Source organism: Microcaecilia unicolor, chromosome 3 (assembly GCF_901765095.1).
Source record: "Microcaecilia unicolor chromosome 3, aMicUni1.1, whole genome shotgun sequence".
In the NCBI taxonomy this organism is placed as follows: Eukaryota; Metazoa; Chordata; class Amphibia; order Gymnophiona; family Siphonopidae; genus Microcaecilia; species Microcaecilia unicolor.
The window spans coordinates 103,330,201-103,353,025 of NC_044033.1; the positions used below are offsets into that span (position 1 = coordinate 103,330,201).

At 46.8% G+C, this 22,825-nt stretch overlaps 1 protein-coding gene across 2 annotated transcripts in view; it reads right to left on the reverse strand.

The window, feature by feature from the left end:
- Positions 1-22,825, reverse strand: part of KIZ (kizuna centrosomal protein) — a 304,318-nt gene that overhangs the window by 239,018 nt on the left and 42,475 nt on the right. For both annotated transcript variants that reach the window (XM_030196224.1, XM_030196225.1), the window contains exon 4: positions 9,453-10,083. In XM_030196224.1, coding sequence (XP_030052084.1) covers positions 9,453-10,083 — 631 coding nt within the window. The remainder of the gene's footprint in view (positions 1-9,452; positions 10,084-22,825) is intronic.

Below are 22,825 nucleotides of genomic sequence, written 5' to 3' on the forward strand. Positions count from 1 at the left end.
TTTGGTGGTAATTGCTTGATATTTTTCAATTTATTCAGAAAGTCTGTGGTGTCTTGTATGAAGCTGTTAGTTTTGTGCTCGAGAGGTTTCAGAATTCCCTCTATGAATCCAGATATTTCCTCCGTGAGTGTGCCAATACCTGATATGATTGGTCTGCCCGGGTTTCCAGGTTTGTGGATTTTGGGTAACATGTAGAATGTGCCCACAGAAGGCTGTGCTTGTGTAGGAAATGTTCTGATAAGATCTTTTAGCTGCTTTGTATAATCCTGTGTGGGGTCCTCAGTTAGTATCCTGTAGTATTTGTTGTCTGAGAGCTGTCTGTGTCCCTCTTCAATGTATTTTTGTGTGTCCATAATTACCATTGCGCCTCCTTTGTCTGCGGGTTTCATGATAATGCGTTCGTTAGTTTGTAGAGTTCTTATGGCCGCTCCTTCTGGTGGGGTAAGACTGTACAGAATTCTTTTTTGTTTGTTGGAGAGTTGTGATTTAACCCTATGTCCGAAACTCTCTATGTAATTATCCAGCTTGTAGTTTTGTCCCTCCTGTGGGGTGAAATAAGTGTTCTTTTGTTTAAGACTGTATTCCGGTCTGTTTGGTGTCCCTCCATTGTGGAAATGTGCTCTAAGACACATTTTTCTGAAGAATTCTTCTAGGTCTGAATATAGTTGGATGATGGAGAGAAAACTAGACTCACCTTGGCAATTAAGGGGCCATGAGAAAGCTAACAGGTGTTCTCCGAGCACAGCAGGCTTTATATTCTCACAAGTGGGTGACGCCGACCCATGTCGCCAGTCCAGGATTTACAAAAGTATAAATAGAGCTTTCTGGAGTGCAAGACACACTCTACCATGCATGCACGCGTGTCTTCCCATCCGCCACTCGAATGCAATCTCCTCAGTTTTATCCTAGAGCAAAAATAAAGTAAAAATAACAAAAGAGCCAACCCCAAGGGGAGGGATTGTGAGAATATAAAGCCTGCTGTTCTCAGAAAACACCTGCTACAGGTAAGTACCTTAGCTTTCTCAGAGAACAAGCAGGCTTATTAATTCTCACAAGTGGGGAATCCCTAGCATCCAGGCTCACCAAAAACAACAAACATTGGTCAATTGGGCCTCGCAACGGTGAGGACATAACATAGATTAACCTGAAACTATATACAAACTGAGTGAGAGTTCAGCCTGGAACAAAATAAAACGGGCCAAGGAGGGTGGAGTTGGATTCTAGACCCCAAGCAGATTCTGCAACACTGTCTAACCAAACTGACTGTAACGTCAGGTATCCTGCTCAAGGCAATAATGAGATGTAAATGTGTGGACTGAAGACCACATCGCAGTCATGCAAATTTCTTCAATAGAGGCTGACCTCAAGTGTGCTACCGATGTAGCCATGGCTCTGACATTATGAGCCGTGACATGACCCTCTAGGGCCAACCCAGCCTGGGCATAAGTGAAGGAAGTGCAATCTGCCAGCCAATTAGGTGTGTTTTCCCGATGGCAACCCCCATCATGGTGGGATCAAAAGAAACAAACGGTTGGGTGGACTGTCTGTGAGGCCTGGTCTGCTACATGTAGTAGGCCAATGCTCTCTTGCAATCCAAGGTGTGCAAGCTGCTTTCACCAGGATGGGCATGAGGTCGAGGAAAGAATGTTGGCAAGACAATCAACTGGTTCAGATGGAACTCTGACACCACCTTTGGCAGGAACTTAGGCTGAGTGCAGAGGACTATTCTGTTGTGATGAAACTTAGTGTAAGGTGCATCCACTACTAAGGCCTGAAACTCACTGAGTCTACGAGCTGAAATAACAGCCACCAAGAAAATGACCTTCCAGGTCAAGTACTTAAGATGGCAGGAAGTCAGAGGCTCAAAAGGAGCTTTCATCAGCTGACTGAGAACGACACTGAGGTCCCATGACACAGGCGGAGATTTGACAGGGAGCTTTGACAAAAATCAAACCTCTCATGAAACGATCAACTAGGGCTGCCTGATGACAATGAAAATAAAGGAAGCTTAAACCCGGGGAAATAAAACTAAAAAAACTTAAGAGAAAATAAAGAAAGGAGGTTCCGCAACAGGAACATAATAATGGGAGAGAAAAATGAACAAAAAAAGTCGAAAGGCACCAAAAAGGTAAAATTATGTATCATACCTGATAATTTTCTTTCCATTAATCATAGCTGATCAATCCATAGACTGGTGGGTTGTGTCCATCTACCAGCAGGTGGAGATAGAGAGCAAACTTTTGCCTCCCTATATGTGGTCATGTGCTGCCGGAAACTCCTCAGTATGTCGATATCAAAGCTCCATCCGCAGGACTCAGCACTTAGAGAATTACACCCACAAAGGGACACTCTGCCCAGCTCACCACCGCCGAAACTGGGGAGGGGAATTAACCCAGCTCATCCCCACACAAGTGGGGGAGGGGAATCCGTCCAGCTCATCCCCGCGGAGCGAGGGAGGGACACCACACCCGCCAATGCGGGGGGATCTGGCTTATCCTGCAACCGCGGGAGGAGCTGACTGACCCTAACACCGCCGAAGCGGGAGGGGTACAAAGCTGCCCTACAGCCGCACGAAGCGGGAGGGAGTGCCGGCAGAATTTAAGTCTCAATCCAGCCCCGTAAAACGGAGGGGAGAGGAATGCAGCAGCTCACTGTAACACAAACTCATCTCAACTCTTGAAGAATCCAAGTGAAAAAACTTGAACACGAAGTCCTCCTGAAGTAACTGAAGACTAAACTTGAACCTAAAATTCAACCAGAATATAAACAGTACAGATATCTGGGAGGGGCTATGGATTGATCAGCTATGATTAATGGAAAGAAAATTATCAGGTATGATACATAATTTTACCTTCCATATCATCATGCTGATCAATCCATAGACTGGTGGGAAGTACCGAAGCAGTACTCACCCAGGGCGGGACATTGAAATCCCTGACCGCAACACTGAAGCTCCAAACCGGGCTTCCGCCCGAGCAGCCACAGTCAAGCGGTAATGCCTGGAGAAGGTATGGGCCGAAGCCCAAGTTGCCGCCTTGCAAATCTCTTCCAAGGAGACGGACCCGGCCTCTGCCATCGAGGCCGCCTGAGCTCTAGTGGAGTGAGCCTTCAGCTGGATAGGCGGCACCTTCCCCGCGGCCACATAAGCCGCTGCAATGGCTTCCTTGACCCATCTTGCCACTGTAGGCTTAGCAGCCTGCAGACCCTTACGAGGACCTGCAAACAGGACAAACAGATGATCCGATTTCCGGAAATCATTGGTCACTTCCAAGTATCTGATGATGACACGTCTCACATCCAGATATTTGAGAGCAGAGTATTCCTCTGGGTAGTCCTCCCTACGAAAGGAAGGGAGACAGAGCTGCTGATTCACATGGAAGCGAGAAACAATCTTGGGCAGGAAGGAAGGCACTGTGCGAATAGTCACTCCTGCCTCAGTGAACTGCAGAAAAGGCTCTCGACATGAGAGTGCCTGGAGCTCGGAAACTCTTCTGGCTGAAGTGATAGCCACCAAAAAGACTGCTTTCAACGTCAGATCTTTCAGAGATGCCCTCGACAAGGGCTCAAAAGGCGGCTTCTGCAATGCTCTTAGCACCAGGTTGAGATTCCACGCAGGCACCACTGAGTGCAGAGGAGGGCGCAGGTGATTAACTCCCTTGAGAAAGCGCACCACATCTGGCTGCGAAGCCAGGGAAACACCCTTCAGGCGGCCCCTGAAGCAAGCCAGAGCCGCTACCTGGACTTTAAGGGAACTGAGCGACAGGCCTTTCTCCAGACCTTCTTGCAGGAACGCCAACACTGAAGAAATTGGCGCAGTGAAGGGAGAAAGTGAGCCTGCTTCACACCACGCTGCAAAGATACGCCAAACCCTGGCGTAAGCAGTAGAAGTAGAGCGCTTCCTCGCTCTCAGCATAGTGGCGATGACCTTGTCTGAGAAGCCCTTCTTTCTCAGACTCTGCCGCTCAATAGCCAGGCCGTAAGACCAAAGGGGGAGGGATCCTCCATCACCACGGGACCCTGATGTAACAGGCCCTGCTCCACTGGCAGCCGCAGAGGATCGTCGACTGAGAGCCTGATCAAGTCCGCATACCAGGGACGTCTGGGCCAATCCGGACCCACCAGGATTATCCGGCCCGGATGCTTTGCCACCCGGTCTAGCACCCTGCCCAACATGGGCCAGGGCGGGAACACATAGAGAAGCTCTTGTGTCGGCCACTGTTGGAGAAGAGCATCTACTCCCAGGGATCGAGGGTCCCGTCCTCTGCTGAAAAAGCGCGGCACTTGGCAATTGGCCGATGACGCCATCAGATCTAGGCTCGGCTGGCCCCAGCGCTTCGTGATGTCCAAGAACGCCTGAGCAGATAGCTGCCACTCTCCGGGCTCCAAGGTATGGCGACTAAGAAAGTCCGCCTTGACATTCATGACTCCGGCAATGTGAGCCGCTGACAGCTGTTCCAGGTTCGCTTCCGCCCACTGGCATAGATTCATGGCCTCCTTGGCTAGAGGGGCGCTCTTGGTACCTCCCTGGCGGTTGACATAGGCCACAGCCGTGGCATTTTCCGACAGGACCCGTACTGGCTTCAACGCCAGTACCGGGATGAACTCCAAAAGCGCCAACCGAATGGCTCTGAGTTCCAGGAGGTTGATAGACCACTTTGCCTCTGCAGGAGACCATAGCCCCTGCGCTGTCCTTCCCAAGCAGTGGGCTCCCCAGCCCGACAAAGAGGCGTCCGTCGTGACGACAATCCACTCCGGGGTCACCAGAGGCATTCCCGCAGACAACTTGTCTGTCTGCATCCACCAGCTCAGCGCCTTGCGCACTGCTGGGTCCAAGGGAAGGCGCACAGCATAATCCTCCGACATCGGAGTCCAGCGCTGCAGCAGAGAGTGTTGTAGTGGTCTCATATGAGCCCTGGCCCAGGGCACTACTTCCATCATGGCCGTCATAGAGCCCAACAGCTGCACATAGTCCCAAGCCCGAAGAGGAGAGGCTACTAGGAACTGGTCCACCTGAGCCTGAAGTTTGACAATCCGATTGTCTGGCAGGAACACTCTGCCCACTTGGGTGTCGAAACGAACTCCCAGATACTCCAGGGACTGAGTCGGGCGCAGCTGGCTCTTCTCCCAGTTGATGATCCATCCCAGGGAGCTCAAAAGAGCAACTACCCGGTCCACAGCTTTGCCGCACTCTGCATAAGAGGGGGCTCGGATCAACCAGTCGTCCAGATAAGGATGGACTTGTACTCCTTCCTTTCGCAGGAAGGCCGCGATGACCACCATTACTTTGGAAAAGGTCCGCGGAGCAGTAGCCAACCCGAAAGGGAGGGCTCTGAACTGGAAGTGTCGTCCCAGGACTGCAAAACGCAGAAAGCGTTGATGAGGAGGCCAGATGGGAATATGCAGGTACGCTTCCTTGATGTCCAAGGAAGCCAAGAACTCTCCTGCCTTCACTGCCGCTATAACAGAGCGGAGAGTCTCCATGCGAAAGTGCCGCACTTTCAAGGCCCGATTGACCCCTTTGAGGTCGAGGATAGGCCGGACAGAACCTCCTTTCTTTGGTACCACAAAGTAAATGGAGTAACGTCCCTTGCCAATCTGATTTTCTGGCACCGGAACGACCGCACCCAGGCGGATCAGGTTGTCCAAGGTCTGCTGCACTGCCACAGCTTTGACCGGAGACTTGCAGGGAGAGAGTACAAACCCGTCTCTTAAGGGTCGGCAGAACTCTAGCTTGTAGCCGTCTCTGATGACTTCCAGCACCCAAGCGTCTGAAGTTATTGTGGTCCACTCGCCCAGAAACGAGGACAGCCGTCCTCCAATCTGCACTGGGGCGTGGACCAAGGCCCCGTCATTGGGTACGAGACCCTGGGGGAGGACCGGAGGGAGCACCTCCGGGACGGCGGTCTCTGCGAAAGGAATGCTGCTTGGGGGAGAAGTTCCTCTTGAAGGAAGAGGGGGCAGAGGAGCCCGACCTGCCCGGGCGGTACCGACGGGCTTCCTGAAACCGTCCTCTGGAGGTACCGGAGCGAGGACTAGCCCGAGCCCTGACCTCTGGTAACTTCTTGCCCTTAGACGTGCCGAGATCGGTCACGATTTTGTCCAGCTCGACCCCAAAGAGCAGCTTGCCTTTAAAAGGCAACCGAGCCAGGCGGGATTTAGAGGCGTGGTCAGCAGACCAATGCTTCAGCCAAAGACACCGCCGCGCAGAGATTGTCTGAGCCATGCCTTTAGCTGAGGCCCTCAAGACATCATACAGCAAGTCTGCCAAATAGGCTAAGCCCGATTCCAGGGCCGGCCAATCAGCCCTCAAGGAATGATCCGAGGGGGAAGCCCGCTGCACCATAGTCAGGCACGCCCTGGCCACATAGGAGCCGCAAACTGAGGCCTGCAAACTTAAAGCAGCCGCCTCAAAGGACGACCTTAAGGCCGCCTCCAATCTTCTGTCTTGGGCGTCCTTTAGGGCCATGCCACTTTCCACCGGCAACGCCGTTTTCTTAGTCACCGCAGTGATTAAAGAATCCACAGTAGGCCACAGATAGGCCTCACGTTCACTTTCAGGCAAAGGATAGAGGCGGGACATAGCCCTAGCCACTTTAAGGCTCGCTTCCGGGACATCTCATTGAGCCGAAATTAAGGTGTGCATGGCATCATGCACGTGGAAGGTTCTAGGCGGGCGCTTCGTCCCCAGCATAATGGCAGAGCCAACAGGGGCTGAGGGAGAGATGTCCTCCGGAGAGGAAATCTTCAAAATGCCCATGGCCTGCACCAACAGGTTGGGCAAATCCTCTGAGCTAAAAAGCCGCGCTGCAGAGGGGTCATCCGCTCCATCCGAGCGGGGATCCGTCTCCTCCAAGGAATCCGCAAAGGACCGTTGGGAGAACTCAGATACGCTGCCCTCATCTACATCGGAGGAGACAAAGTCCTCCAAGGCCTGGGAATCCACCCGAGGGCGTTTACCTCCGGGGGCCTCAACCTCTTTACCAGATGAGGGAGCCGGGGCAGCGTTTTGCATAAGGAAGGCCTGATGCAGCAGCAAAACAAACTCGGGGGAGAAACCCCCCAGACTGTGCACTTCCGCAGCCTGGGCTACAGCCCCAGACGCACCCTCAACCGGCGCTCGCAAGAGCGGGGGAGAGACATGCTGCGCATCCAAGATGGCGTCCGGCGCGACACTCCGCGAAGGAGCCGCGCGGGAAGAACAGCGCTTAACTTTAGCCGCTTTTGTGCCGTCGCCCAAATTAAGGGCGTTCATGGCATTAATGTCTCCTACCTCAAGGGCGGCCCAAGAAGAAGCCGTCCGAGCCGCGTGGCCGGCCAAGATGGCGGAGATGAGCAGCGGGGGATGGGCATTTATGGCGGGAAAAACCGCCACACCGGAGGAAGGACCGGGACACTCATCGGTCACGAAACTGTCACCCAACAAGGGCGAATCAGACTTTAAGACCTCCGCATCCCCTCTAGAAGCGCCCAAGCGATCCGGGGAGCGACTCTTTGCGCCCTTGCCCTCCGACGCTATATGCCACGTGGAGATCAATCGGGGAACCCCCTGCCCGCTATAAAAAGGTAAAAATTACCTGCTTTCCGCTCCGAGCTGTAACGACCTGGTGTCCCAGTGAGTAGCTGCAATAAACGTTTAAATAAACGTCGAAATAAACGCCTTTAAGGACGTCCAAAATTTTTTATTTATTTTTTTTTTTAACGAAGCCAGCGGGAGGGGGGAGAAAAGGAGGGACCTGGCGCCACCAGGTTTGCACTTGCTCAAGAAGAGCCCTCAACCCCAGGCACTCAACAAAACCTAAAAATTAGGCTTGGAGGCCTAGCCAGAGCTGCTGCTGTGTGTGACCACCACCTGCTGAGATAGAGAACATACTGAGGAGTTTCCGGCAGCACATGACCACATATAGGGAGGCAAAAGTTTGCTCTCTATCTCCACCTGCTGGTAGATGGACACAACCCACCAGTCTATGGATTGATCAGTATGATGATATGGAAAGCTCTTTAGGACCAAGCAATGTGAGGAGACAGCAAAAAACACGCCTCCCTCCTTACCACGGTAGAAAAAGAACTGAGGAGACTGTGTTCACGAAGCGGGCGGGAAGTCACTCACGCATGTGCAGTGGAGCATGTCTTGCATTCCACAAAGCTGTTTATACTTTTGTAAATCGTAGACCAGGCGACGCGGGTCGGCATCACCCACTCATGAGAATTAATAAGCCTGCTTGTCCTTGGAGAATCATAGCTCCCTAATTCCGTTTGAGGAATCAGAGGATATGCACACAGAATACTCTTCCCTCAATTCTAGAGGAAGGCATCTGAGAATAATTTGCCACGATTCCCTATCCTGAAACAAAACTGAGAGATCTTTCTCTTCTGAGGAGATGAGAAGACAGCCACTATGGATAAACACCACTGGTGAAAAATCATCTTTGTTACTCGAGTAGAGAAACCACTTGTGTGGTTGGAACACAAGGCTCATCTTGTTTGCCAGAACATTTCTATTCCTGAAAAATATGTGGCTTTGATGGTCATCCCATGAGTGTTATTTTACTTAAACTTAGAAACAGCGCATCCAGCCAGCAGCCAAACCAGTGTCACATTCTTGACAAATTCCCAATACGAAGGCAAGAATCTGTTCCTCCGTGTTTGCTGATGTTTTATATAGCTTCTTGTCGGTCTGTATGGACCAGAATAGTTTTGTTGAATAAATGATCTCTGAAAGCTTTTAAACTGTTCCATATAGCCCTTAGTGCCAGGAAAATTAACTGAGAATATTTCTCCTGGGTAGGCCCAAGACCTCGAGTATGAAGTCTATGAGCTCCCCAGCTAAGTTTGTGGTAAGGATAATTTGTATGGGAGAAGTTTAAAAAGGAATTCCTTCGGCCAGATTCCACTGGGATATGAAAAATCATATGACTTGAGTTTCAAAAAGTAAAGAATGACAAACAGCAAAAAAAAAAAAAGAGGTAAAAAAGTAGCTACAAGAAAAACAGAAAACCTTGAAAATGGTCAATAAACCTAAGGGGTCCTTTTACTAAGGTGCGCTAATAGATTTAGAGTGTGCTAAATAAGACAACACCCATTATATTCCTAAGGATGTCTAATCATTAGTGTGCACTAAATCTGAGAGACCTAATATGCCTCTATCTAAGGGGAACGGAGTCCCTCATGCAACATAGGTAACAAGAACTGAGGGAGGCCCTGCACAATGATACAGTGCAGAAAGTATGGCAAGTTCACAGCTGAGACACTAAACACTTCTAAAGGTTAGCTGAAAACTAGGGCAGCTTTTTCTGCACATTGAACTTGTTAAATATCACTACCTTGTGAGAACTTGCAATTCTGCTTGTCCTCAAGAAAGCACTGTGTAGTGCATATAGTAGATCTGCAGTTACAACTGTAGAAGATTTTTAAATTCACATTGCTTTAAAATAGCATAATTAGCATAATCATACCTGATAGACTTTCCAACAGGTGACATTTATTTAATGAAGGCTCACTTCTGGAGTCATGGATCATACAGCTTGGAAGGTTATCTTGGTCTTCAGTTACCACTAGGTTTTTATAGCCAAGTGCATCTTCTTCCATTGTGCTCATTATATTGCTGCTCTTTAAATCTTTAGTTCCGTTCTCGGAAATTAATCTTTCTTGTAACTGGGAGTTAGGACTAGCAGGTTGCTTGATTTCTACTAAATTACTTTGAATACTTGTACTGTTTTCTATTTTGGAGCAGGGAGTTCTTCCATTCTCAGTTGACAGAGTGGATGTGAGTGGCATTTTTTCACTAATCTGCCAGGAAGTCTTCCCATATACTTTTTCAGTGTTATTTAAGCCCTGTATATCACTATTAGTTTCTATTACACAGCTGTCTGTCATCCTGCCATTCTTTGTTGCCAGTTTGAATGAATATGGGTCAGAAATTGAATAGGTCTTTGTAGACGTAAAAGCGTTTTGCTGTGTGCTGAAATGTTCAGTGCTTGAGGTGGCTGACATTTGGCGACCCATAAAGATAGTTGCTGGATGATACAGTTCTCTTGACATGTTTGTATCATTGTTAATTCCTGCTTGTTTTGCAACCTGCAGCATCTGAAAGGCAGAGGTTCACAAGTTTACAAATGAATTGTAAAGTTTAAATGGATACATTACATATTAAAAGAGCAAATGTTAAGATATAAAAAAAAAAACTTCTTTGTAAAAGAATGTTATTTGGCACTATAGTTATCTACCTGCAAGAGCATATTAAGTTACATTTAGCTCAGTATTAGTTTGTTTTAACACATTAATAAACATGTAAACCTAATGTAGAATCCTGGAGTTAAACTTCTTTGCAGTGCCAAAAATCCTGATTACTGCTACTACAACTTATTTCTGTAGTGCTACTAGATGTATACACTGCCATACATAAACACATAAGTGGCAATCATTGCTTGACAGAGTTTACAATCTGTTTAAGATGAACAGGACATATAAGAGATTGGGGAGTCACATTACGGGAATGATTGAAACATGGCTCAATTAGTATTGTAGGCTAACCAGCCTCTGTCAATTTTATTATACCAAACTAACAAGGCTACCCCCCTTTTACAGGTGTTTTTTTTAAAGATGGATATTAAACAGAGGAGTAAGCGGTTAAGACTTAAAAGCAGACTAAAACGGGAGGGCTTTAATCTTGGAATTGAATAGGGCCAGAGATAGACTTCCTTGGTTTGAATATGCTCTATTCCAGTCATACAACACTGAAAGATGGAAGTATAGTTTGGAGTTGGCAATGGAGAAAAGAGAGTAAATAAGAGTTGACTTACTCAGGAACAGAGTTCCCAAAGAATGGTGTAGGGGAAGGTAAGAGAGGAGAGATTCCGAGGGGGTTGAAGAACGAATGCGCTTGTAGGTTTATTATTTATTTATTGGATTTGTATCCCACATTTTCCCACCTATTTGCAGGCTCAATGTGGCTTACAGAGCCCTGTTATGGCATTGCCATTCCAGGATAACAGATACAATTGGTGAGGCAAAAGATTAGGGATAGGAAGGAAGGTTTGAGCAGATAGGTATAGAAAGATGACTTTCGGATCTGGGGTAGTATTACCGAGGTGGCATAGTTAAGTTAGGAGTTTTCTTTGTAGGCCTTGATGAAGAGATACGTCTTCAGAGATTTACGAAAGTTAGATATGTCGTTGATTTTTTTCAGGTCAGTTGGTAGTGCATTCCACAGCTGCGTGCTTGTGTAAGAGAAGGTGGTCGCATGTATTAGCTTGTATTTTAGTCCTTTACAGCTGGGGAAGTGTAGATTAAGAAATTTGCAGGAAGATCTTTTGGCATTTCTGGGAGGCAGGTCTATGAGGTTTTGCATGTAGGTCGGGGCGGCACCATGGATGATTATGTGTACAATCGTGCAGATCTTGAACACAGTACGTTCCTTAAGTGGGAGCCAATGAAGTTTCTCTCTTAAGGGTTTTGCACGGTCATATTTTGTTTTTCCAAATATGAGACTGGCGGAGGTATTCTGGGCTGTTTGGAGTTTCTTGATAGTTTGCTCTTTGCAGCCGGCGTATAGTGCATAGCAATAGTCCAGGTGGCTTTGTACCATAGACTGTACCAGGTTACGGAAGATGGATCTCAGGAAGAAAGGTTTTACTCTTTTAAGTTTCCACATGGAGTGGAACATCTTTTTCGTTGTATTCTGCACATGGGTGTCGAGTGTGAGGTTTCGATCAATAGTGACTCCAAGAATTTTCAGATTATTTGAGACGGGGAGAGAGAAGTTTGGTGTGTTTATGGTGGTGAAGTTGTTTGTGTTATGTTGCGAGGTGAGTACAAGACACTGCGTTTTTTCTGCGTTAAGTTTTAACTTGAATGCATCCGCCCAGGAGTGCATGATTTGGAGGCTTTGGTTGATCTTGTTGGTGATTTCATTTAGATTGTGTTTAAACGGGATGTAGATCGTGACATCGTCTGCATATATGTAGGGGTTGAGGTTTTGATTGCCTAGTAATTTGGCTAATGGTATCATCATTAGGTTGAAGAGGGTTGGTGAAAAGGGGGAACCTTGGGGGACTCCACATTCAGGTGTCCATGGGGCTGATGTATCCGCATTCATAATTACTTGGTATGATCTTGTGGTCAGGAATCCTTTGAACCACCTAAGAACTTTACCTCCAACTCCGAAATATTCTAGTATATGTAGTAGTATTCCATGATTGACCATGTCGAAAGCACTGGACATGTCGAATTGTAGGAGGAGTATGTTATTGCCAGTTGCAATTGCTTGTTTAAATGAGTTCATTACAGTCACTAGTACAGTTTCAGTGCTGTGGTTCGACCGAAATCCTGATTTAGACTCGTGTAGAATTGAGTATTTATTTAGATAGTCAGTGAATTGTTTCATCACTATGCCCTCCGTGAGTTTGGTTATGAGCGGGATAGATGCTACAGGACGATAGTTAGATCCATTGTGTTTTTCTTAGCATCTTTAGGTAGAGGAGTAAGTAGAATGTTTCCTTTATCCGTAGGGAAAAGGCCATTTTGTAGCAGTTCAGGTGTTTCGTGAGGTCTGTTTTGAATTGTGGGGGGGGGGGGGGGGCTGATCTAATAAGGCTAGTGGGGCAAGTATCTAATTTGCATTGGGACTTGGCATATTTTCCAAGCGATTGTGAGACGTCGTCGAACGAGAGTGTGTCAAAGTTGGTCCATGATCGGTCTGCTGGGTATTCCCCAGATATTGGGTCTAGACACTCAAGGAGGTTTGTATAATCAGTTGTGTTGGTAGGTATCATGGCTCGCAACTTTATAATTTTTTCTTTAAAGTAATTCGCAAGATTGGTTGAGGATGGGGTGTCTGTGTTGTTAGAGGTAAGGTTAATAAAACAAAGCTTGAACTGTATGTGGAAATGATTTTGAAGCCAATGAAGTGATTTGAGGAGAGGGGTTACAATCGTGTAGTGACACTGCAGAAGATAAGTTGTGTAGCGAAAAGTTTGAATAGATTGAAGGGGAGAGAGACGGCTCAACAGGCGCCCTGTGAGGAGCAGGATGCAGTATTCTAAACAGAAGTGATTAATGCAGATAAAGGTTTTGATAATGTGTTCAGAAAAGAAGGTGTGAATTTTAGTGATATTATGGATAAAGAAATAATAGGTTTTAGCAGTCTACTGGATATGTGCAAACAACAAAAGGGAGGAGTCAAAGATGACCCCAAGGTTACGAGCTAAGGAGACTGGGAGAATGACAGTGTTATCCACAGAAATAAAGAATGGGGTAAGAGCAGAATTGGGTTTAGGGGGAAAGATAAGATTTGCTATGTTCAGTTTCAGATGGTGGTCACACATCCAGACAGCAATGTCAGATAAGCAGGCTGAGACTGGGGCCTGAGTTCCTGGTTAAATTTTGGGTGTAGAGAGTTAGATCTGGGAGTCATCAGTATAAGATGGCACTAAAAAATATGGGATCAGAGAACCAAGGGAACAAGTATAGACAGAGTAGAGATGAGGACCCAAGACACAGCCAACTTATAGAAAAAGATAATAGCAATGAAGAACGATCCACTAGAGGATGAACATGGAGTACATGGCCAAAAGCAGTGGATAGGTCAAGAAGGATGGAGATTGAGTAAAGACCCTTGGATCTGGCCAGGATCAGGTCAATGGAGACTTTGGCAAGGGCTGTTTTTGTAGAACATAGATGGTGAAAGCCAGATTGGAGTAGATCAAGAACTGCTTGAGATAGAAAAGAGAAGAGGGACAATAGCTGAAAGGGCAGGTAGGATCCAGTGAAGGTTTTTTGAGGAGTGTGATTATCACAACATGCTTGAATGCATCAGGCACAGTTGCAGTGGAAAGTGATAGGCTGAGGATATCACAGATGGAAGGGATGACAATATGAGATACAACCGAGTAGATGGGTGGGATCAGAGGAACAGGCAGAGAGTTTGAAGGAGGAGAAAAAATGTGCAGTTTCTTTTTCTCTGTGATTTTAGTAAATGAACAAATAGTGGAAGGTGTTGAAGAAAGGATATGAGAATAAAATGGGGGAAGAGGAAATGGAAGTGAACTGGTAAAGAATTCATGATTAATCTTGTGAACGTCGTCATTGAAGTACTCAGCCACAGTCTGGGCAGAAACAGAAAGGGCTGAAGGTAGAGGCACTTTGAGGAGGGTGTTCAGTGTGCAAAAGAGATGACGAGGTTTGGAGGCAACAGAGTTTGTCAAATGGACACAGTACTTTTATATGGCAAGTACAACAGCAAACTGAAAGGAAATCAGGCAGGACGAATTTTAAAAAATGAATGAAAGGATAGGGTTCAGATTTTAGCTAAAGGTGTACTGCAGAATGGGCACAGGAACATAAGTAGAAGATTCAAGTTCAGCCAAGGCTTGAATTTGACCAACCTTGCAGGACAGGAAGTGGGAGGCGCAAAAGTGTCCAAGGCAGAAGAGAGACTAGTGCTTAAGAAGAGACTGCCTCACTGATAAACTCAGATAACACAGTGGATGAGAGGAAAGATGAAATGGTAGTAGACAGAATACAAGGGTCAATGACCTGAAGATTCCTAAATGTGCTTTGTGACTGCATGACACTTTGGGAAAGCGTGGTTAAAAGTATCAGATGACGGTCAGATAGGGGAAGAACTAAGATGAAGAAGTCTGAGAATGAGGAGATTAAAGCAAGAAACTGAGACATAAGAGTAAGAGGCATCATCTACATGAATGATGAACTCCTCAAGAATGAGGGAAGGGGAAGATGGTTCAAGAAAGAAGGAAGCCAGATGTCACAGAAAAGTGAGAAAGAAAGAGGGGGACTTATCAAGTACTGGAAGAGGCAGTAGAGTGAACAGCCGGATGAAGTGTACTTCAAAAAGAAGAAAAGAATGAGAATAGAGGTAGAAGAAGGGATTGAAAACTACAAAAAGAGTAGCAGTCTGACACTACCACCTCAGCCTATCATGTGAGCTATATGGAAGAACAGGTACCCTCCATGACAGAGGGTAGCAACTGAAGCAATCATCAGGGAAAACCAAGTGTCAGTTAAAGCAAGATAAGAAGATAAAGAGGTCATGAATATAGGCAAACTTGTTGTAAACAGTGTGGACATTCCACAGATGTCATGTCTGTGGCCGTGACCACCCTCAGCCTTACCTTCTTTCTGGGGGTCAGCAGCTCTGCTGGCTTCTGTCTGTGTTTGTCTTGTCTCTAGTCTCTGTGCTGATTGCTTCACTAGATCTCACCTGTGTGGGCTATGCCTCTCTAGGGAGCCAGCATCTAAGATGGCTGCCACCGGCTCTGTGCCAGCTTCCAAGGTGGCTCCTGCTTGTCTTTCCTGTGGGCTCACTTCCTATGTGTGTCAAGCCTCTCTTTGGGGTCAGTGTACTTCCTGCTTCTGTCCTACTGCTGGTGACTCATCAGTGAGAGCCTTCATAAGGAAGTGCTGTGCTTGCAGTCAGTGCCTTTGCATAAGTGTTATGCTCTTAGGCCAGGTCAGGTTAGTAAGTGTCTGCTGCACTACTGCTTAGCCTCTCTCTGGGTCCCAGCCCAGCTTCTCTCTGTGTCTGTTGTCTTCCTATGGGGGGTTCTTCCCTGCCTCTGAGTGTCTGAGGACTGTGGGTCCTTCCTGGCTTACCCTGTGTTTGGAGGGAAGCCTCTGTTCCTGGCTTACTCTGTGTTTGGGGTGAAGCCTCTGTTCCTGGCTTACTCTGTGTTTGGGGTAAAGCCTCTGTTCCTGGCTTACTCTGTGTTTGGGGTGAAGCCTCTGCTCCTTGCTTACTCTGTGTTTGGGGTGAAGCCTCTGCTCCTTGCTTACTCTGTGTTTGGGGTGAAGCCTCTGTCCGTGTTTGTTCTCTCTCTGCATGTGAAGCCTCAGCCTTTGTGAGTTCCCACTTGGTGTGGGGAGCGGCTGTGGCTTCAGACCCTTGGCCTGTTCTTCCTGGTTTACTCTGTTCGCTCTGTTGCCTATCCTGAACCCTGCTTGTATATCCTGTGTGCATATCCTGATCCCTGCTTGTATATCCTGAATCCTGTATCTGTCTAGCTAGTGTGTATTTCCTGGGTGATTATTCCTGTATCCTGTCTCCACCTAGCTAGAGGGTTTACCCTGTGGGTATTCCCGGATCCCCGTTCTGCCTAGTGTGTTTGCTGCCCTAGTCCTTGCTCCTGCTAGCTTCTGTACACCTTGTATTCCTTGGTCTGTCTTCTGGGTCTTGCTAGTAGCTGTGCAGCAGCACACTGTCTGAGTCTAGTTCTGTGCCCTGTCGCCCTCGTGTATCCCAGACCCAGGGTGGGTCCTCTGGATCTTCAGTTCCTGCCTTATCCTGCAAGTCCTGCCGGCCGCCTGCACTTCGGAGCTCAACTCCGGAGGAAGGGTGGCTAGGTGCAGGTGAAGCTGTTCCTGTCTCATCTGTTCTAGTTGCCTGCCTTGTACTACTCCAGTCCAGAGTTCCAGTACTGCTCTTCTGTGTTTCCAGTCCCGAGGTGGTCTTGCCTGCCGCCGCCGCTCCTCGGCAGTGGCCCAAGGGCTCACGAACTCCAGTCCTGCCTCGAGGACCTGACAGAATGCCAAGGCCCTCGAGAACGCAACAACAGATCACATGAGAAAGGGAGAGAAGAGGAAAGGAGGAGAGGAACAGGAATAAGATTGGAGGATTTGTGGTTTGATTTTTTTCCACAGATCATGTTATACCACTACTAACTGAGAAATACTGGTTCCTTATTTCAGAAAGAATTGGTTTTAAATTGCTTATGTTTATTTTTCCTACATGGTCCTCATGCATCATCAGTTACTGCTTTTGTTCCTTTCTGGTCACTTAGATCTTCACTGGGGTAAGAATCATTTGCTAAAATGTAAAGCAAGCTGCAAAAACGTAGCTGTTCCATCTTGCATTTACAGAAATTATGGTTGATCAAGTTAAGAGTAGAACTTTCCCTACCTCCTTTTAAATAATTTCTTTAGCCTCTTGTGGCATATTTCTGAATACTTATTTTCGAAAGTGATGGGCGCCCAGATTTCGACCCAAATCGGGAGATAGGCGCCCATCTCGCAAAGGTGCCCAAATCGGTATAATGAAAAGCCGATTTTGGGCGTTTTCAACTGCAATCCGTCGCGGAAACAGGCAAAGTTGATGGGGGCGTGTCGACGGCGTGGTGAAGGCGGAACTGGGGCGTGGTTATCGGCTGAGGAGAGATGGGCATCTTTAGCTGATAATCGGAAAAAAAAGACGTTTTTACCGCGATTTTGGGTCACTTTTTGTGGATCCTTTTTTTTCACGAACAAGTCCCAAAAAAGTGACCCAACTGACCAGATGACCACTGGAGGGAATCGGGGATGACCTCCCCGGACTCCCCCAGTGGTCACTAACCCCCTCCCACCAAAAAAACCCCACTTTAAAAACTTTTTTTCCAGCCTCGATGCCAGCCTCAAATGCCGTACCCACCTCCATGACAGCAGAATGTGTTCTATCCTCTGACAGCCTTTCCCTGGTTCTGATGTGGCTCTTGGGTGAGTGTGACACCTTTTCTGTTATGCGCACTGCAGAGTCACATCAGCAATGCATTGTGGTGGGTGTAGGGTATTGGGCTCCGTGATTCCACCAGCTGTGGCAAATGCTCACGATGTTGGTAGTTGGTAGGCTCTACTCCCATGGTGCTTTTCCCCCTGCATACTGGGTCAGAGTGTGCCCTGTTTTGTTTCCGGTAGTCCATGAGGTAGTGGCCATTTTTGTAAGCCAGTTTTAGATCCCTTTCACGTGTTGGCCACATTACAAAACTTAGTTCTTACCTTGAATGTGGCTGAAAAAGGGCATTGTACAGCATTCTGCCAGCTCTGACCTACTGCTCATCTCAGTACCAGGGAGACTCGTTGCCAGTGGGGCATAACCTCTGATCTGCAGTTAACTGTGAGTAAGCATGCTTATTCCAATAAAGGACATTTTCGGAGAGATTAGTCTTCAGGTGTCAACTGGTGTGCCAATGTTATATAGCAGCAACAAGTCCTAGAGGCCTGCGTGTATGCAGGTCCCTGGAGCACTTTTAGTGGGTACCGCAGTGCACTTCAGCCAGGTGGACCCAGGCCCATCCCCCCCTACCTGTAACACTTGTGCTGGTAAATGGGAGGTCTCCAAAACCCACTGTACCCACATGTGGGTAGTGGGTTTTGGGGGCTCAGCACCCATGGTAAGGGAGCTATGCATGTGGGAGCGTTGTCTGAAGTCCACCGCACTGACCTCTAGGGTGTCCAGTTGGTGTCATGGCATGTCAGAGGGCCGAGTGTACTATGAATCGTGGCCCCTCCCATAACCAAATGGCTCGGATTAGAACGTTTTTGAGCTGGGAGTTTTTAGTTTCCATTATTGCTAAAAAAAAACAAACGCCCAGCTGAAAAACGTCCATTTTTTCGAAAATACGGTCTGTCCCGCCTCTTCACGTACCCGTTTTCGGACACAGACGCCCATGGAGATAGGCGTTCGCGTTCGATTATGCCCCTCCACGTGTAGTGGTCTATGATAACTAGGGTGTCAAACATGAGGCATAATGAATCAAATAGACACTTTATATGATAAAAATGAGTAACACTTTTCTGAACATGTCTGCATCCATTTTCAATGTTAGAAAGAGCAGTAAAAAAGTACTTATACATAATTAATATTTATTTATTACATTTTTTTAAACTCCTTGTATTTGGAAAGCTGTGCTTTGAATCTCTCTGCCGAGTCTGATTTCATTTGTATTTGAAAGAAAATGGGATAATCATCTCGCCCTTTGAAGACTCGATTAATAGAGCATAGGCACTGTATCCAGTGGGGGAAAACACATGAACCCATGGTGTCACATTGCTTGAATAAACAACATAAGTTTTCAGAACTAAAATGTATCGTTGTTGAGCAGATTAAAATCACAGAGCGGAAAGGGGATATCAGAGGTTTGCTACGGCAGAAAGAGCAGCGATGGATATTTACAATTCAGTCTGTAATGCCGATGGGTTTAAATGTCTCCATCGAATGGAAAGCTTTTCTATAAGGAAATTCACACATAAGGAAGTGACGTCACAAGCCAAGTATTTAAGCTGGGACGGTAGAAGAAGAAGCTGGCCGCCATTCCAATATTGATGCCAGTCTAAGCACACGGGGCGAGTTAGCAACTTGGAGGTGTTTAAGAAAAATATTCCCCTGACGCAGCCATCTATCGGCGAAACAGGGCTTCCCTGTCGGGAGTTGAAGATAATGCAGTATTGGATTAAGAAGCTGCATTAATTCGTGGAAGATTTTCATGTTTTTTTCCACCATCCAAGATAAGTAACATTCTTTTCGTTACATTGTATTCAGCATCAGTGTCTTTACCTGAGCGTTTGAAAAGGTGCTATGGCATATACAACATGAAAATAACTCAGGTGGAGTTTTTTTAAAGACTTATGATTAATGAGGTGCCCTCCCTAATTAATGTATAATTATGGTACAGCCAGAGACCCCCCCCCCACTGGAATGGTGGCGGGCCCAGTCATAGAGCTCAGGCCATTACAGACTTTGGCTGAGTCAGAAATCTGATGGCTGACATAACTGGGAGCTTACTGGAAAAGTATGGCCTAGTTTGTAGCCCGGATTGAGGCCTAAATAAGCTAAATTAGGAAAAGTTAGGTCAATAGATATGGAAACAAAATGGAGGATTTCAGCACAAAATGGAAGCCGTATCTGTTGCAGAGTGGAATTTTCTCTAATGTAAGTTAGAAAAACAAGTTGAGAAATGAGACTTTCCTGTGAGCAGGATTGTGGTCAGCCATGGTGTGAGAAAGGAAAGGTGTAGCTGGATGCAGGGTCTTGCTTAAGATTTGTGGTCAAGCGAGCTAGAGACAAAACCATGTTAGCAAGATAGAAGCTACTCATTAGCATGAGCCAATCAGTGACAACCATGACATTAGCATAGATCCAATCAGGTATATCTACTGTCATATTATCCATATCCTGAGGGCACCTATAAAAATCAGAGTATTTCCTGGTTTAAGTTAGAGAGAAAAGGGTTGCCACTCTCTCTCTCCAAGGGAAACCAATGTGTCCAGCAGAATTGACAAATTACCTAATTGCTTTCCCTTGTAAAACCTTTAATTGGTAAGAGAAATTATAAAAGATTAGGAACTAATTAACACCTGTTTGCAGCTGGATTATTATATTCCTATAACTAATTGATTGTACGTGCCTGTTGTCAATCACTGATTTGACTTGTACCTTGGCAAATAAACTCCTCATTCCAAATGATGATTTGTGGGCTTCACTTAATGATGAAAGGCTGTAAGTATAAATGCTTTTGCTGTATCAGGCTATCTTTCGCTGCATTGTATAACTTGTAATCTAAATCCAGTTTGTCATAAGGCTGGTATCTTTTCCTCAGACCTAACATCTCTCTTAGTGGCAATTCCTTTTAGAACTTCACAACTCCTTGACTACCCCAGTACTAGTGCTATTTAGAGATGGAGTCAGATTTAAGGTCACTCCAGCCTTCTTGGGGGTCTCTGGACCCCTAAATTTACAACATTAACTACTACTACTATTTAGCATTTCTATAGCGCTACAAGGCGTACGCAGTGCTGCACACACATAGAAGAGAGACAGTCCCTGCTCAAAGAGCTTACAATCTAATAGACAAAAAATAAAGCAAATCAAATCAATTAATGTGTACAGGAAGGAGGAGAGGAGGGTAGGTGGAGGCGAGTGGTTACGAGTAAAAAGCAATGTTAAAGAGGTGGGCTTTCAGTCTAGATTTAAAGGTGGCCAAGGATGGGGCAAGGTGTGTCCTTTAAAAAAAGGAATTTCCGGTTACATCGAGGTCTTTTTTTCTCCACGATCTTTCATGGTTGAGAGCCCATACTCACCTTTGAACATTTTTAACAGCTGTAGAATTTTTGAGAATAGTGATAATCTTTTCATTCCAAGACTTCTACTGTGGGGGCTGAGGAGACCAGTGTGCTGGAGACAAGTTAGAAGGTGGAACCCATGTGAAGCTAATACAACTGTAGGTTGGCGAGTCCTCTGAGCACAGTATAGAGCTGTGAGTAGTGGTGGAGATGGACTTAGCCCACTCTTACTGGGAGAAGCAGACACAAGTGCTATTGGTATTAATGGACATAGAACTGGTTTCTGACACTCTAGATCAGTGAAGGATACTAGACTGTATAGAGAAAGGCATAACCAGTCCAAAGGGAGATGATGATAATACCCTGATAGAAGTCATTGGTGAGGCCCTGCTTGAGTACTGTGTTCAGTTTTGGAGGCTGTATCTCACTAAGGATATATAAAGACTTGAAGCAGTTCAGAGAAAGGCAACAAAAATTAGTATAGTGTCTACCAGAAGATCCATGAAAACAGAATTGAAGACATGATATGAATAACATGGAGGAATGGAGGAATGAGGTGATATGATACAGCCATTTACATACTGGAACGGTATTAATGAATAAACAAAGCTGTAGAATCAGAGGACATGAAATTAAGTTGCAAGGAGGAAAACTTAAAGAGCAATATCAGGAAATAATTTTTCAAGGAAAGGATGTGTCTTAGACTGTTTGGCAAATTTGCCATGTTGTGATGTACATATGACGCAAGCAGTTCTTTTTAAGTATATTTAGTACTGACATCTGAAAACCACTTTTTAATTTTTTCTATTTTTCTGCTTTTTATATATATACTAGTAAAAAAGGCCCGTTTCTGTTTTAAAGGAAACGGGCGCTAGCAAGGTTTTCCTCAGAGTGTGTATGTTTGAGAGAGTGTGTGAGAGAGAGTGAATGTGAGTGTGCGTGTGTGTGACAGAGAGAGAGAGAGAGACTGGGTGCGAGTGTGTGTGTGAGAATGAGAGTATGTGCCAGGGTCCCCCCTCCCTCCCAGTTCCAAGTTGGCCGCACCTCCCCCCCCCAGTCTGTCTTCCAGTTGCAGGGTCCCCCCCTCCGTCCCAGTTGCAGGGGGGTCCCCCTCCCTCCCTTTTTCCCAGTTGCAGGGTCCCCCCTCCCCGCATCCTTCCGTCCCTCCCTCTGTCCCTCAATTTAAAAACGACAGTGCGAAGGAGCAGCTCCTAGTTTTGCTTGTTTTTTAGTGTATACGAATCACGGCTGCGTAGGGGAGTGGAAACAGACATTAACCAATGTGCTTTCTTGCTTACCTCCCCTCCCTCCCTTCCTCCCTTTTTCCCAGTTGCAGGGTCCCCCCTCACCCCTCCCCCATCTGTCCCCCCTCCCTCCCTCAATGTAAAAACAACAGTGTGAAGGAGCAGCTCCTACGTTTGGTTGTTTTTTAGTGTATAGGAATGATGGCTGGGTAGGGGAGTGGAAACAGAGATCAACCAATGTGCTTCCTTGCTTACCTCGCCACTCGCCGTCTCGCCGCCCTCCCTTTTCATCGTCCCCGACGGTCGGACCCACTGCTCTTTCCCTCCCCCCTGTATTTCGATTCACCAGTCGCTGCATCCGTTCGCTTGACGTCTTGCCGCCCTCCCTCTTCGTCGTCTCCGCCAGTTCGAATCTTGGGGAGGGAGGGCGGCAGCGTTTTTTTGAGGGCGGAGTGTTGAACTGGGTGAGAGGGGCATGAGGGCGGTTAGGTTACGCGGAGGGGGGCGGAGTGTGGGAGGGGCGTGAGGGGGAACGTCACTGATGGTGCCTCGCAGAGGACGGATCCACGGTCCCAGGCACAGAACATTGGATGTTCAAGGGGGGGGTGAGTCAACGTGTGGTCCCTCCGTGGGTCTGCCCTCGACGTCATGACGTTTTACGCGAGGGCGGGACAGACAGTCATGGTGCCACTGCGATCTACACCATGACGGAAGTTGGAGATGAAAAATGTTGCTTCATTAGAACGTTGGGGTTGTGA